Here is a 13,279-nt window from a genome sequence, read left to right on the forward strand (position 1 = left end):
GTAGTGTACTGATTGGTAGACTTCACACACCTTTGAGAACATTATGGAGAACTCTCGGGCAAGCAGGTTTCCTCACGATGTTTTCCTTCACCGTTGAAGCAAGTGATATTTTATTAATTAAAACGCACATAACTCCGAATGTTAGAGGTGCGTGCCCGGGATCGAACCCCGGACCTCCGAATAAAAGGCGGACGCCCTAACCACTAGGCTATCACAGCTTACTTTATTCAGAAGTACATTATTCATTGTCCACTTTTTGAAAATATATAAGTCCCGCAAATTGCTATTGCGCTAGAACCATGTCTCATTAACATCGAAATGACGTCATTTTGACTTCAGCTGAAATAAAAATATACCATCAGCTCGAAACTTCAGTCTAGTGCTGACGACACTAAAATTGCGGCCACGCGCATTAGCAATTCGCGGGACTATACAGAAGCATTATTTATTTCAGAAAATCTGCGTTGGGGAATCTGGTACCTCAGATATTTGCTCTAGAGGTTTGTGTCTGAGGGGCCCGACGTCTCAACACAAGCTGAGTGGCCTACCTGTTCGAGGTGTTGCACTGCTGTACAGGACGATATTGCCTACACCATGTACCACCTATATACCTCGAATAAACATTATTCTATTCTATTCTATTCATTGTTAACTTTTTGAAAAGATAATAATGATATGATAGCAGCTGGAAATTGATAATTATAATTAATTTAAATAATTAGGTACTCATTTCAGCTTTGATTCAGATAATTAAATTAAACAACGACCATCGAGCAGAAAATGTGAATTTATATTTCCGTAGGTACTAATTTATCTCCCTATAAATTACTTTGAGAGTTTTAAAAAACCACGCGAACCACGTGATATGATGACGATGAGAATTCAACTTGTATTTGCAAAACCAAAATTGCTTTTATTAATAATAACCAATTACACCTCAGGTATCTTTAAAAAAAGAGTGAATCTACTAGGTAAACGCGTCCCATCTTAGGCCGCATCATCACTTTCCATCAGGTGTGATTGTGGTCAAGCATTTGCCTATAATGAATAAAAAAAAACCTCTATCAAACTTTTATTTACATAAATAATATTTACAATGGCGATAGCATTAATCAAACAAAACAAATAGGTTGACCTAAAACGGCTATAGTTAACAAAAACAAAAAAAACCACCCCTAGAAGTAATAAATTACTACAGAGTACAATCATAAATTACAAAAGCGAATAGAAGCAAAAATAACGATTGGTCGAAATCCATTGGGGACCAAATGTAAACAAGGATGGCGCATAACTACTATCATAGTTTAGCAATCATACAGTTAAGGTCTGTACGCACCTGAGCTGCGCTGCACTGCACTGCACGTCGTGGCACAGAGGGTCATAATATTATTTCCATCATTTTGTATGGCGCGCTAGAGCAGCGCTGCACAGCAGTTCACCGCGCGTTGCTGCGCGTCGCGTTTGGACAGAATATTGTGAAGCGCATCGAATTAAATTGCGAATCTGAATAAAGCCGATATTAAAAATGAATATATTTGAGAGTATTTTTGGCGTATTTGAAATTGAGAACATGTTGATATTGGAATAGAATTTGATTTCCATATGATATACGTATTCACGTGTATACCTAATTTACTGGCTTATGCTGCGACTTCATCCTCGTGGACTAAAATTTCAAACCCCTATTTTACCCCTTTAAGGGTTGAATTTTCAAAAATCCTATCTTAGCAAATGTCTACATCATAATAGCTATCTGCATGCCAAATTTCAGCCCGATCCGTCCAGTAGTTTGAGCTGTGCGTTGATAGATCAGTCAGTCAAGTCAGTCACTTTTTCCTTTTATATGAGTTTTATATAATTAGGGTAATGTAGCAACCGATTGCAAGAGCGAAAATTAAAAAATCAATTTCCGAGAAAGATTGCCTGTGAAATCACTGTAAAGAAAAATAATAATTTCAGAGAATGAAAACGATTTGCAAATAGCAGATTAGCCATCTCTGCAGTAAAGGTTGTATTTCAGAACCCACACATTTTATTGTGGCCATTTGTTCAAAACTCATACCATTCGAACACCGTTTTTTATTTCAAACGCATCTGCTATCATCAATCATAGCTTTTCAATCAAGTCATATGAATTGAGAGTGAAATATTTGAACAGCTCTACCGTTTTCAAATTCAATTTCGTCAAGTTCTGTTGTAAGAATAATTAAACTGCTCGCACTTTGGAACTAAACCAAGTAATTAAAAGGTATTCCGTATTTCCAGAGAAAAAAAGGAAATTTTATAGGATCGCTTCGTTTGTCTGTCTGTCTGTCAAACCCGCTAAGTAAAATCCGAAAACTGTGGATTAAAAAAAAAGTGGAACCCTAGTAAATTATTAAAAAAAAACATTTCTATGTCTTTGACGTAAACGCGTTGATGTTTTACATCGGTTTATTTTAACGATGTTAAAGGTACGCAGACGAAGTCACTAACAAAAAACTAGTAGGTATTTATGTATATAAATTAAGCTAACTGACTGACTGACGGATCTAACAACGCACAGCAAAAACTACTGATCGGGCTGAAATTTGGTATACAGATAGCTATTATGACGTAAGCATCCGCAAAGAAAGAGTTTTTGAAAATTCAACCCGTAAGGGGGTAAAATAGGGGTTTGAAATTTATGTAGTCCACAAGGATGAAGTCGCGGGCATAAGCTAGTAAAATATACAAGTGAAAAAGATACGATATGTATTTATATGGAAATCAAATTCCATTCCAATATCAACATGTTCTCCATTTCAAATACGCGAAAAATACTCTCAAATATATTTATTTTGAATATCGGCTCTATTCAAATTCGTATGATAACGAAAGAGAATAGACATTTGTGTTTGAAAAGGGGCTTAGAATCCGCAAGACCCGGGGACCTTATCTCTGGCGTAGGTCTAAAGGAAGGGGTGAATGAATTTATACGCAAAAGCTTTCTGAATATAATGGCGGGTCGATTCATTTTTCTTGAATTTATGACGGTCTACAATACCGCTCCATTACTGAACAATCATCACATCTTTTGATAAAAATATTTTTGACGACCTCCCTGGCACAGTGGTGGGTGCTATGGTCCTATCAATGGAAGGTACTGGGTTCGATTCCCGACAGGGGCAATTTGGGACTATGAGACTGGGATTTAGCACGCTACCATCTTAGACTGCATCATCACTTACCACCAGGTGAAATCGTTGTCAAGGGCTAGCTTGTATTGGAATAAAAAATAAACAAGTGAAGATTTATATACGATAAGTATTTATAAATGGAAATCAAATTCCATTCCAATATCAACATGTTCTCTATTCCTGAACAATCATCACATTCACATGTTTTAAATGGGTAGAAGTGGAATTAGGGGTTTTAGGGTTCCGTACCCTAAGAGTACCAATGGGACCCTATTACTAAGCCACCGCTGTCCGGCTGTCCATACGTCTGTCCGTCTGTCAGTCAACGGGCTGCATCTAGTGAACCGTAATAGGTAGAAAGTTGAAGTTTTTACAGAATGATACATTTCTAATTGCCGCTATAACAACAAAAATAATTTATTATTTTTGTATTATTTTTATATATTTTGAAATGAAAAAAGTGTAGTTTTTTTAGGGTTCCGTATCTCAAAAGGAAAAAAGGAACCCTTATAGGATCACTTTTTTGTATGTCTGTCTGTCTGTCAAGAAAGCTATAATGTAGGTACTTCCCGTTGACCTAGAATCATGAAATTTGGCAGGAAGGTAGATCTTATAGCACACATGAGGGGAAAAATCTGAAAACCGTGAATTTGTGGTTACATCACAAGAAAAAAAAATTGAAATGTGTTCATGAACAAATATTTCTATTTTCAACTTTCAAAGTAAGGTTACTATAACCAAGTAGGGTATTATATGAAAGGCCTTTACTTATACATTGTAAAACAGATTTTTATTTCTTTTTAGGCATAAAATGGTTTTCGATTTATCGTGTAAATGTCGAAAAATACGACTGGAGTACGGAACTCTCGGTGCGTGAGCCTGACTCGCACTTGGCCGGTTTTTTTTCCGGTAAATTGAAGAGTTCCACTCTAAATCCTCATTTAGAGCCTTAATAGCTCAACCGGTATAGGAGTGGACTGAAAACCGAAAGGTCGACGGTTCAAATCCCGCCCGTTGCACTATTGTCGTACCTACTCCTAGCACAAGCCTGACGCTTAATTGGAGAGGAAAGGGGAACATTAGTCATTTAATATGGTTAATATTCTTTAAAAAAAAAAAAAAAAATCCATGCGGACCATCACCTAGTTTTGTGTAGGTAAATGAACTCTTTCGACTCCCGAATTTCATGCGTGAAAAGTATTTCGGATATTTGGGGGAATTAAATACGAATAGATGGTGTTTTCCCACGAATCGCGGACAAGTCATGTAATTAGATGTCGTGACTCGTGACAAACGATGGAGACGCATTACTTTCGTGAGAAATTCATTATTCTTTCGACGTATATTTTTGGCCTACTTTTGGGTCAGTTCTACATATACCTAGTCTTAACGGCTGCTTTAGCTGTCTTTAGACAATCAATCTAGATTTGGTGTTAGATCCGTGGATGTGTATCCTAGACTATTATTGCTACTAGGACTATTGCAACATGAAGGGAAACATCGTTAGGAAACCTGGCTTACAGTTCTCCATCATGTTCTCAATGGTATGTAAAGTCTTCCAATCCATACTATACATCCATACAAAAGCGTGGTAGACTATGCCTCTTCCTTCCTTCCCCTCTCATACTGAGTGGGACAGCTGTGCTCAAAAGTAGGCCGGTGCGTGATGCGTTGATCATGATGATGATGATTTAATAACTTTATAAATTTACATAGTATTTTGGTTTAATAGATATTCAGTCTGTATTTACCTACAGAAAATTCCAAAAAACTAAAATATTATGCCTCACGATAACAAAAATAGTCCGTCTAGACACACTGTATCGTAAAAACGTCTATTTTTGTCTAACACGTTCCTATATACTGAAGCTTTTTTGGATAGTTCTAAGTAATAAGCGGAACGCGGTTAAAAATTGTTCATTTCACAATTTATAATCAAAATTCTTTAAGTATTTATTTCAAGTAGGATTACTTGTGGTGTCACTCACGTTTTTTTTCATTCATTATATGCGCACGCTTGACCACGATCACACCTGATGGGAAGTGATGATGTGGCCTAAGATATGACGCGTTTGCCTAGAAGGTGCCTATTCACTCTTGTTTGAATGATACCCGGATTATAATTGGCAGAAAACACTGGTCTCGGAAAAGTATTCCAGACCCTAGCCATGCGTATAAGAAACGATAACTTATCAGGTAGATACACTTTTCAAATAATTAAATAAATTAGCAAGGGGCGCAAAAGTTTTTTGTCTCTTATCCGTTCCGTGGCGTGTAGAAACCGATTAGGGGAATTTTAAATTGATAAGTCTGAGTTACCTGTTTTGTATGTTACGCTTTCCGCCATTAATCTATTTCTTGCACCAATCCCAAAATAAATAGCAAAACATGCATCGTAACACGCTGTAACAAAAGCCAACAAAAAACCGGGCAAAATGCAAAAAACCTTTTTCGTGGCATTTCCTAATATCGACGTGGTTTTTTTGGTCCTCTTTGTTACCTTTATGACTGTTCAAACCTTAGTTTAGCAAGCATACAGTTCATAAAATACCCTAATTACAATTACGCATATGCCATGCTTAAAAGTGGGGAAAAACTATAAAGTCCTATTGTGATCTCAAGTTTTCAGACATTATTACCTGTATTATTTGTCAGTAAAGGTAGATATACATTTGTCTGATATGACAACACGTATCATGCTGTGACATGGCGGCTAATTTTCACATTAAGGGATGATTTATTCCGGGATAAAAAGTAGCCTATGTGTTAATCCATGGTATAATCTATGTCTACTCCAAATTTCATCCAAATCAAATGATTGAGTAGCAAACATCCAAACATCCATACTTTCACATTTATAATATAAATATAATAATATTATTAGGATAAGAATTAGGATTAGGATTACTAGTATGTTACCATACTGAATTATATTAAACCGATTCCATTCTGATGCGTCACGAGCCGACACATCAGACTAATATAATCCCACCTTAATGCATAGTCCTTTCCTAACTGTATGATTGCTAAACTATGGTTCGATAACAAGAACTGTTAGTAGAGTTCGATGTACATGTGCCTTTGATATTCGTTATCGTGAATGAAGTTCGGATTCCGTGAAATCCGTCTCAAAAGATAATCTTCTTTCAAAGGCAATGGACTTTTGCTGGGGTTTAGTTTGGCTTCACATGGTTCACGCCTATTTACTGCTTTCTAAATCACTACCGATATCATAAGCGAACGCATGTTTGTTTGTTGATTTATTGGTTTGTTGGTTTGTCTTTCAATCAAATCGCAACGGAGCAACGGATCAACGTGATTTTTGCATATATTTTTTTTTTGTTTTTTTTTCTTACCTTTGTGTTTCTTCATAAGCTGTTAGTTTTAAGTTCTTTCGCACGACTGTCTAAAGAACTCTGTAGAGCTCTATAATTTGAATTATATAATAACTTAGCATCCAGGATTTGAATAATGTAATTTTTAGGGTTCCGTACCTCAAAAGGAAAACCGGAACCCTTATAGGATTACTTTGTTGTCTGTCTGTCTGTCGGTCTGTCAAGAAGCCTACAGGGTACATCCGGTTGACCTAGAATCATGAAATTTGGCAGGTAGGTGGGTCTTATAGCAGACATTCGGTGAAAAATCTGAAAACCGTTAATTTGTGGTACAACAAAGTGGTTTACACAAAAAAAAATTGTGGTCATGAACTAATAATTAGTATTTTTAATTTTCGAAGTAAGTACGATAACTATATCAAGTGGGGTATCATATGAAAGATCTTCACCTGTGCATTCTAAAACAGATTTTCATTTATTTTTATGCATCATAGTTTTCGAATTATCGTGCAAAATGTCGAAAAAAAACGACTGTAGTACGGAACCCTTGTTGCGCGAGCCGACTCTGGCCGGTTTTTTTGAATGATTCTGTTGGTGGTTCAATAAAAAACAAAAAAGTATTAGTTACCTTGAGCAGGCGCGTAGATATTCAAATACAGGCAATCCTCCGACTGATTGGTCAGAAATGGCAATATCCTTTTCAAATACTCCAACCTTCCCCTCGAAATCCGCTTCAAAACTGCCGTCTCATTCCTTATATCGGGCAAAACTTGCGGGCACACCGGGCCGAATTCCTCAGCTATTTTGACCCCTGACCACTGGGCCCCAGACACTGGGGGCATGAACCTCAATGACCCCATAGGGGGTGACGCGTAGGGGATTCCTCGGAAGACTTCCACAGGTTCTAGAAATCTTGATTCTGGTGTGACTATAAAGCCTCTTATATCACCGTATTTAGTCCTAACTACTCTTGAGCTGATTAAAGGTATGTTCTTGTCTTCCATTGTGTTCTCTCCTCTTACGAGTCGGGAAGTGAGTGCGGGTAGAGTTATGAAGTGGAGAATGATCAGTATGAACATTTTTCCGCTCCCAGCGCCCGCGTGTGAGGAGGTATGTGGTAGGGAGGGTACCCGATGCTATAAGTCGACCATTTTGTTTTTTGGAAAGTCTTCGGCGGACCATTTACCGGGCTATCTGTAACAAAATGGTAATCTTAGTATTGAAAGAAAGAAGAAAGAAAATGCATTTATTTTTAGGGTTCCGTACCTCAAAAGTAAAAACGGAACCCTTTTAGGATCACTTTGTTGGACTGTAGTACGGAACCCTCGTTGCGCGAGCCTGACTCGCACTTGCCCGGTTTTTAAACTCTACCCAAGCGAAACCGGGGCGGGTCAGCTAGTTAGTCTATAATAATTATAGACATAAGCAAAAACTGAATTACCTAAAACAATAACTTTTTTGCGTAAAAGTTTCATATTCAAAATTGGTACTTGTAGTTTGAAAATGTTTTAGTTACACACGACAAAAATGTTTCATCTTTTAACATTTTGCGCGACATTTCAGCTATCGTGTTTTGACCCACTTTCGTGACAAACTGCGTTTAAAATTCATCGTGTGTTGTTATATTTTGTGTCTTGTTTTTGAGTTCTGAGTTATGACCTCGAAATTTATAGTATCACAACCAATATTATATATGCGAAAGTGTGTTTATTTGTTGGTTTGTCCTTCAATCAGGGCGTGGATTTGACCTGCAGCTCGTTCCGGCAACGCACAAGACTGCAAATACTATTTTATACATGGCATAATCTTGTACCTATATCAAATATTTGAAAAGAGCAACCGCCGAGTTTCTTGCTAGTTCTTCTCGGTAGGAAACGCATTCCGAACCAGTGGTAGATGCATCGGACTATTCGTAAGTACTTGTAAAAGTTTATGCGAATAAAAAAGATTTTTTTTTTTTTATTTTTTTATTACGTCGCAACGGTGCAACGGATTGACGTGATTTTTTGCATGGGTATAGATAAAGACCTGGAGAGTGACATAGACTACTTTTTATCCCGGAAAATCGAAAAGTTCCCATGGGATTTTTAAAAACCTAATTCCACGCGGACGAAGTCGCGGGCATCAGTTAGTAACAATTAATATACTTACTTAAGATAGCTTAGATAGTTGGGAAAAAAATGTTATGGCTTTAAATTAAATGTCCCAAAACATTTTTCAACGTAAAACCTGTAAATGTAGTTATTTAATAGATTACATTATTTAGCTTTTTAAAACGCTTTTGAAGCCAAAAGTGTAATTAGGTATTTAACCCACTAAATTTTAAGCTTAAAATCTACAACTTTTCGTCGTCTGACCTAAAACCGGTCCTCGAAAATAGTAAGTTTAACCCCCAAAAGCGGTATTTAAAATACCTACCTTGGCTTTAGATTATTATTCATCTCTTTTGCATTTCTAAAACGTTTCAACCGTTACACTTTGACCCATTTTCGTGACAAAATGCTTTGGAAAACCGTTTACATGGGATGTTAGTAATAGAGCTGGTAGAAAAATTTCAGAGGAGAGTTTTAAGAGGGGTTTTAGGGTTCCGTAGTAAAGATCCTTGTTTCCTTATAATTCCTTATAAACACCCTTATAGTTTCGCCATATCCGTCCGTCCGTCCGTCCTCGGTTAATCTCAGAGACTATTAGTGCTAGAAGTCTGTAATTTGGCATGGGTATAAATATTAACCACGCCGACAAAGTGGTGAAATAAAATTTTGCTAAATATTTTTTTTAAGGTAGCTCCCCTACATGTAAAGTGGGGATAATTTTTTTTTTCTCGTCTACTCTATAGTGTGGGGTATCGTTAAATAGGTCTTTTAAAAATATTGTGGGTGTGGGACCATCATTTTTCGATTTCTAGATCCGTTTGTAAAATGGCCCCCCCCCCCCCCCCTCTATCAGCCAAATGGTAGTATCTAGGAACGTGAAAAATTCACAGCAGTAGTATATTATAATCAATTTTAAAGGAAATCTAACATAGCTAAGTAGGGTTCACAGGTTAAGGAGTTATATCTGTTATTCGAGGATTGTGACTACGGAACCCTATACTGCGCGTGGCCCGCCACGCACTTGGCCGGTTTTTATTTGTGGTTTATTTAATGACGGTACAGTCCAGGGGGTTACGGATATTCGCATCCGGAATGCGGAACATCCGCATCAATTCAGACATCTTCATCCGCATCCGCATCAATTAATGCGGAGCATTTTCGTATGGGGATACATATTTGCAACAAATAACGATCAGCAAAGAAAGTTGGCGTGCCTCGCGCGTGTTTGCTAGTTGATATCTTATCACTTAATAAAGATCTATCTTATAGAAGGTAATAAATACATCAGTTTCCTACTACAGATTTACATGAATGAAAAGAGATGGCGCTGTTGTTACTTTTAAAATAATATTATATTTTAAATATCAAAATACTTTTAGTATATTTTTATTTATAAGATAAAATAAGATTAATTTTTGTAATTAAACGTAACAAAAACCAACAAGAATTATGTCACTTTTCAGTTTTTCATCTTCTCGATTGACCTTATGGCTTTTATTAGTGCCACACTTTCAGTTCAGTTTTTACCTAGTACCCCCAAAAAATACCCACCAACTCTTAAACCGATGTATGTAGGGTTTGTTTCCGGGTTGCGACCCCAAAATGTTAACGTGGAATTTGAAATTACATAAAACTGTCAAGGGGAGATCGCGGCGAGTAATGTGAACGGTTCAGTATGCTTAGTACGAGATTTTATGTCTCACCAACGTTGGTAGTATTCGAGTGTCGAAACACTTCAGCGTTATAGTAATCTGGATCTTAAAACTGAAGTTTCTCTACACATCTACAGCCAGCGCTTCAAGTGGAAACGTTGCGAAATTAAAATCAGTGGTATTGAATTTTTTACTTCAATTCAAGGATCTTACATACATTTTCATCATCATCATCAACTGATAGACGTCCACTGATAGACATAGGTCTCTTGTAGAGACTTCCACACGCCACGGTCTTGCATCGCCTGAATCCAGCGGCTCCCTGCGACTCGTCTGATGTCATCCGTCCACATAGTGGGGGGTCTTCCAACGCTGCGTCTTCCGGTGAGTGGTCGCCATTCCAGTACCTTGGGACTCCAACGTCCATCGGTTGTACGAACTATGTGCCCTGCCCATTGCCACTTCAGCTTCGCAACCCGTTGAGCTATGACGGTTACTCTTGTTCTCCTACGAATCCATTTTACTTTAACGTTATTGTGTTTCGACTCTCAAATACTATAAACGTTGGCGAGACGTAAAATCTTATACTAAGCGTACAGGCATGTTTGTTTGATGTTTGAGGATGCTTTATTTAACCTATTGCCTGTCTGAACTTTGAATCGTAAACAAAAACGTTTTTGACTGTAACCTTTTAGGAACAAGAGCTTTTTGTTTAGGTTGCTAATATAAAGTAAATTTTCAGCAAAAATATTTTATATCATAACATATTTAAATATTGTTCGAAAGTTGGGATCTAGAAATTGTTAGATCATGCATATTTATAAAATCAGGTATTTTTTTGCGGGAAAGAATATAATATAATATATTAACCTGAACATAATATTTTCAAGATTCAACAAACTATAATAGATAATAACACGTAGGTACTTGTAACATATTTTTTAGAATAAGAAGTAATCTATATATATAAAAGGAAAAGGTGACTGACTGACTGACTGACTGACTGACTGACTGACTGACTGATCTATCAACGCACAGCCCAAACTACTGGACGGATCGGGCTGAAATTTGGCATGCAGATAGCTATTATGACGTAGGCATCCGCTAAGAAAGGATTTTTGAAAATTCAATCCCTAAGGGGGTGAAATAGGGGTTTGAAATTTGTGTAGTCCACGCGGACGAAGTCGCGGGCATATGCTAGTAAAGCATATAATAATATTATATGGAAGGAAAACTGACTAACTGACACTTGACATAACATTTCAAATTGCTGAGTCTATGCTTTACTGTTGAGATACTGTTACGGGAATATCAAAGATAACCCTATATGTATTTTTAGCAGGATTTTACTTTAGAGGTTCGAAAGCTCAAACAATTTCGCAGCGAAGGAGATTATGCATTATCCAGGTCACACCGGGCCATGTAATATGAGCCTAGAGCCTCAATAGCTCAACCGGTATAGGAGTGGACTGAAAACCGAAAGGTCGACGGTTTAAACCCCGCCCGTTGCGCTATTGTCGTACCTACTCCTAGCACAAGCTTGACGCTTAATTGGAGAGGAAAGGGGAATATTAGTCATTTAAAAAATGGCTAATATTCTTATCACACTCGGTTGCGCTTGTACTGTGTATGGTTCACTGTTGAGATATTGGTACAGGAACATCTTGTCATCCTCAATTGACTTCAGTCACTCCTCAGCCCAACCATTACCCAACACACACACCCACACACGAATAGTGTACGGACAGGCCGGTGGTCCGGTAGTAGTAATAGACAATTAAATCAATTCGCTTGTATAGAGTGTAGGAGGCTTGCTTCACTTTATCTCCCTGTATGTATTTTTAGTTTAGGATTTTACTTTAGAGGTAAAATGTAAGTTTGAAAGCTCAAACAATTTCGCAGCGAAGGAGATTATGCATTATCCAGGTCACACCGGGCCATGTATTATTCACACTCGGTTGCGCTTGTCTCCTGTTTCGGTAAATATATGCACTGTTTATCATCGGTAACCTAATACCAAGAAAGATGGCTAAGCATTTTTGGCTGCGAATTTCGTGCGGTGAATTTTAAAAGCATATGCGGTATTTGGCTTGTCTTTTAAAGGGGCTTGCTTCCAAAGCCTGAGATTTTTGGGAGATTTTTTTTTCATAAAATATTATTTTAGATAGATGAATAAAAAGTAAAAAGGTTGTTTTTATTGTATGGTCGTATGATAACGAGATCAGCCTGCTGATTCGCTCAAGTAACTCAGTGTCTAACACTGAACGATAGCCAATGAGCTTATTTGACGTTTATTTTTATTCCATTGAAGGTTTTCTGTAAAAAATATTTTTTGTATAACACAATGAAGCAGCTATGTAGAAACCAACCAATGTCAAATCAGCTCGGTCGCTATCATTTAGTGTTAGACACCGAGTTAGCGAATCACCCCGCAGGTCACATCAAAAGAAAATGCGCGACATTTTCAAAAATATTATATGAAAAATTTTGCGACAAATTTTTTGACATTTTGTAAGCAATTTATTTAAAAACTTTAAAAACAATAATTTTTATGTTTCAATATGTACTTTTTCGGTCTTTTGTCTGAATTCCTCATAAAATAGAAACACGTTCGATAGAAATAAAAACATGTACGTAGTTCACACGCAGTAGAAGTGAACCCTTAAAAAAAATTCAAAATCAGTGAGAAAATTAAAAAGTGTAATTTCTTGTACTATGGTACGGAACCCTTCGTGTGAGAGTCAGACTCGCACCTGACCGATTTTTCTTTTCTTCGATTTTCAAATCATAACGGTACTAAGTTTTCAGAAAACCTATACCTACTGGGAATCTTAGCTAAGAAGTCTAGATAGCTTTGAAGCAAGTCGCAATATTATGCTAAATGCCATTACGGTATTTACTCGTCGTTCCTGATGCAGTAAGTTATTTAAAGCGGGCATTTAATCGAATTCAGCAAAGTCGGTCAGCTGTGACGTCACGCCGACTATCGGGGAATATACCGTGCATCCACGTCATACTCGAGTTATGACGTCATAGTTCTA

The 13,279-nt window shown here is 37.2% G+C and overlaps 1 protein-coding gene across 2 annotated transcripts in view; it reads right to left on the minus strand.

Annotated features, from left to right (window-relative positions):
- Positions 1-13,279, minus strand: part of Nlg3 (Neuroligin 3) — a 155,785-nt gene that overhangs the window by 80,332 nt on the left and 62,174 nt on the right. For both annotated transcript variants that reach the window (XM_069498115.1, XM_034985129.2), the window contains exon 2: positions 7,122-7,687. In XM_069498115.1, the coding sequence (XP_069354216.1) occupies positions 7,122-7,572 (451 nt within the window). In that variant the 5' untranslated portion in view covers positions 7,573-7,687. The remainder of the gene's footprint in view (positions 1-7,121; positions 7,688-13,279) is intronic.

Source organism: Maniola hyperantus, chromosome 4 (assembly GCF_902806685.2).
Source record: "Maniola hyperantus chromosome 4, iAphHyp1.2, whole genome shotgun sequence".
Taxonomy (NCBI): domain Eukaryota; kingdom Metazoa; phylum Arthropoda; class Insecta; order Lepidoptera; family Nymphalidae; genus Maniola; species Maniola hyperantus.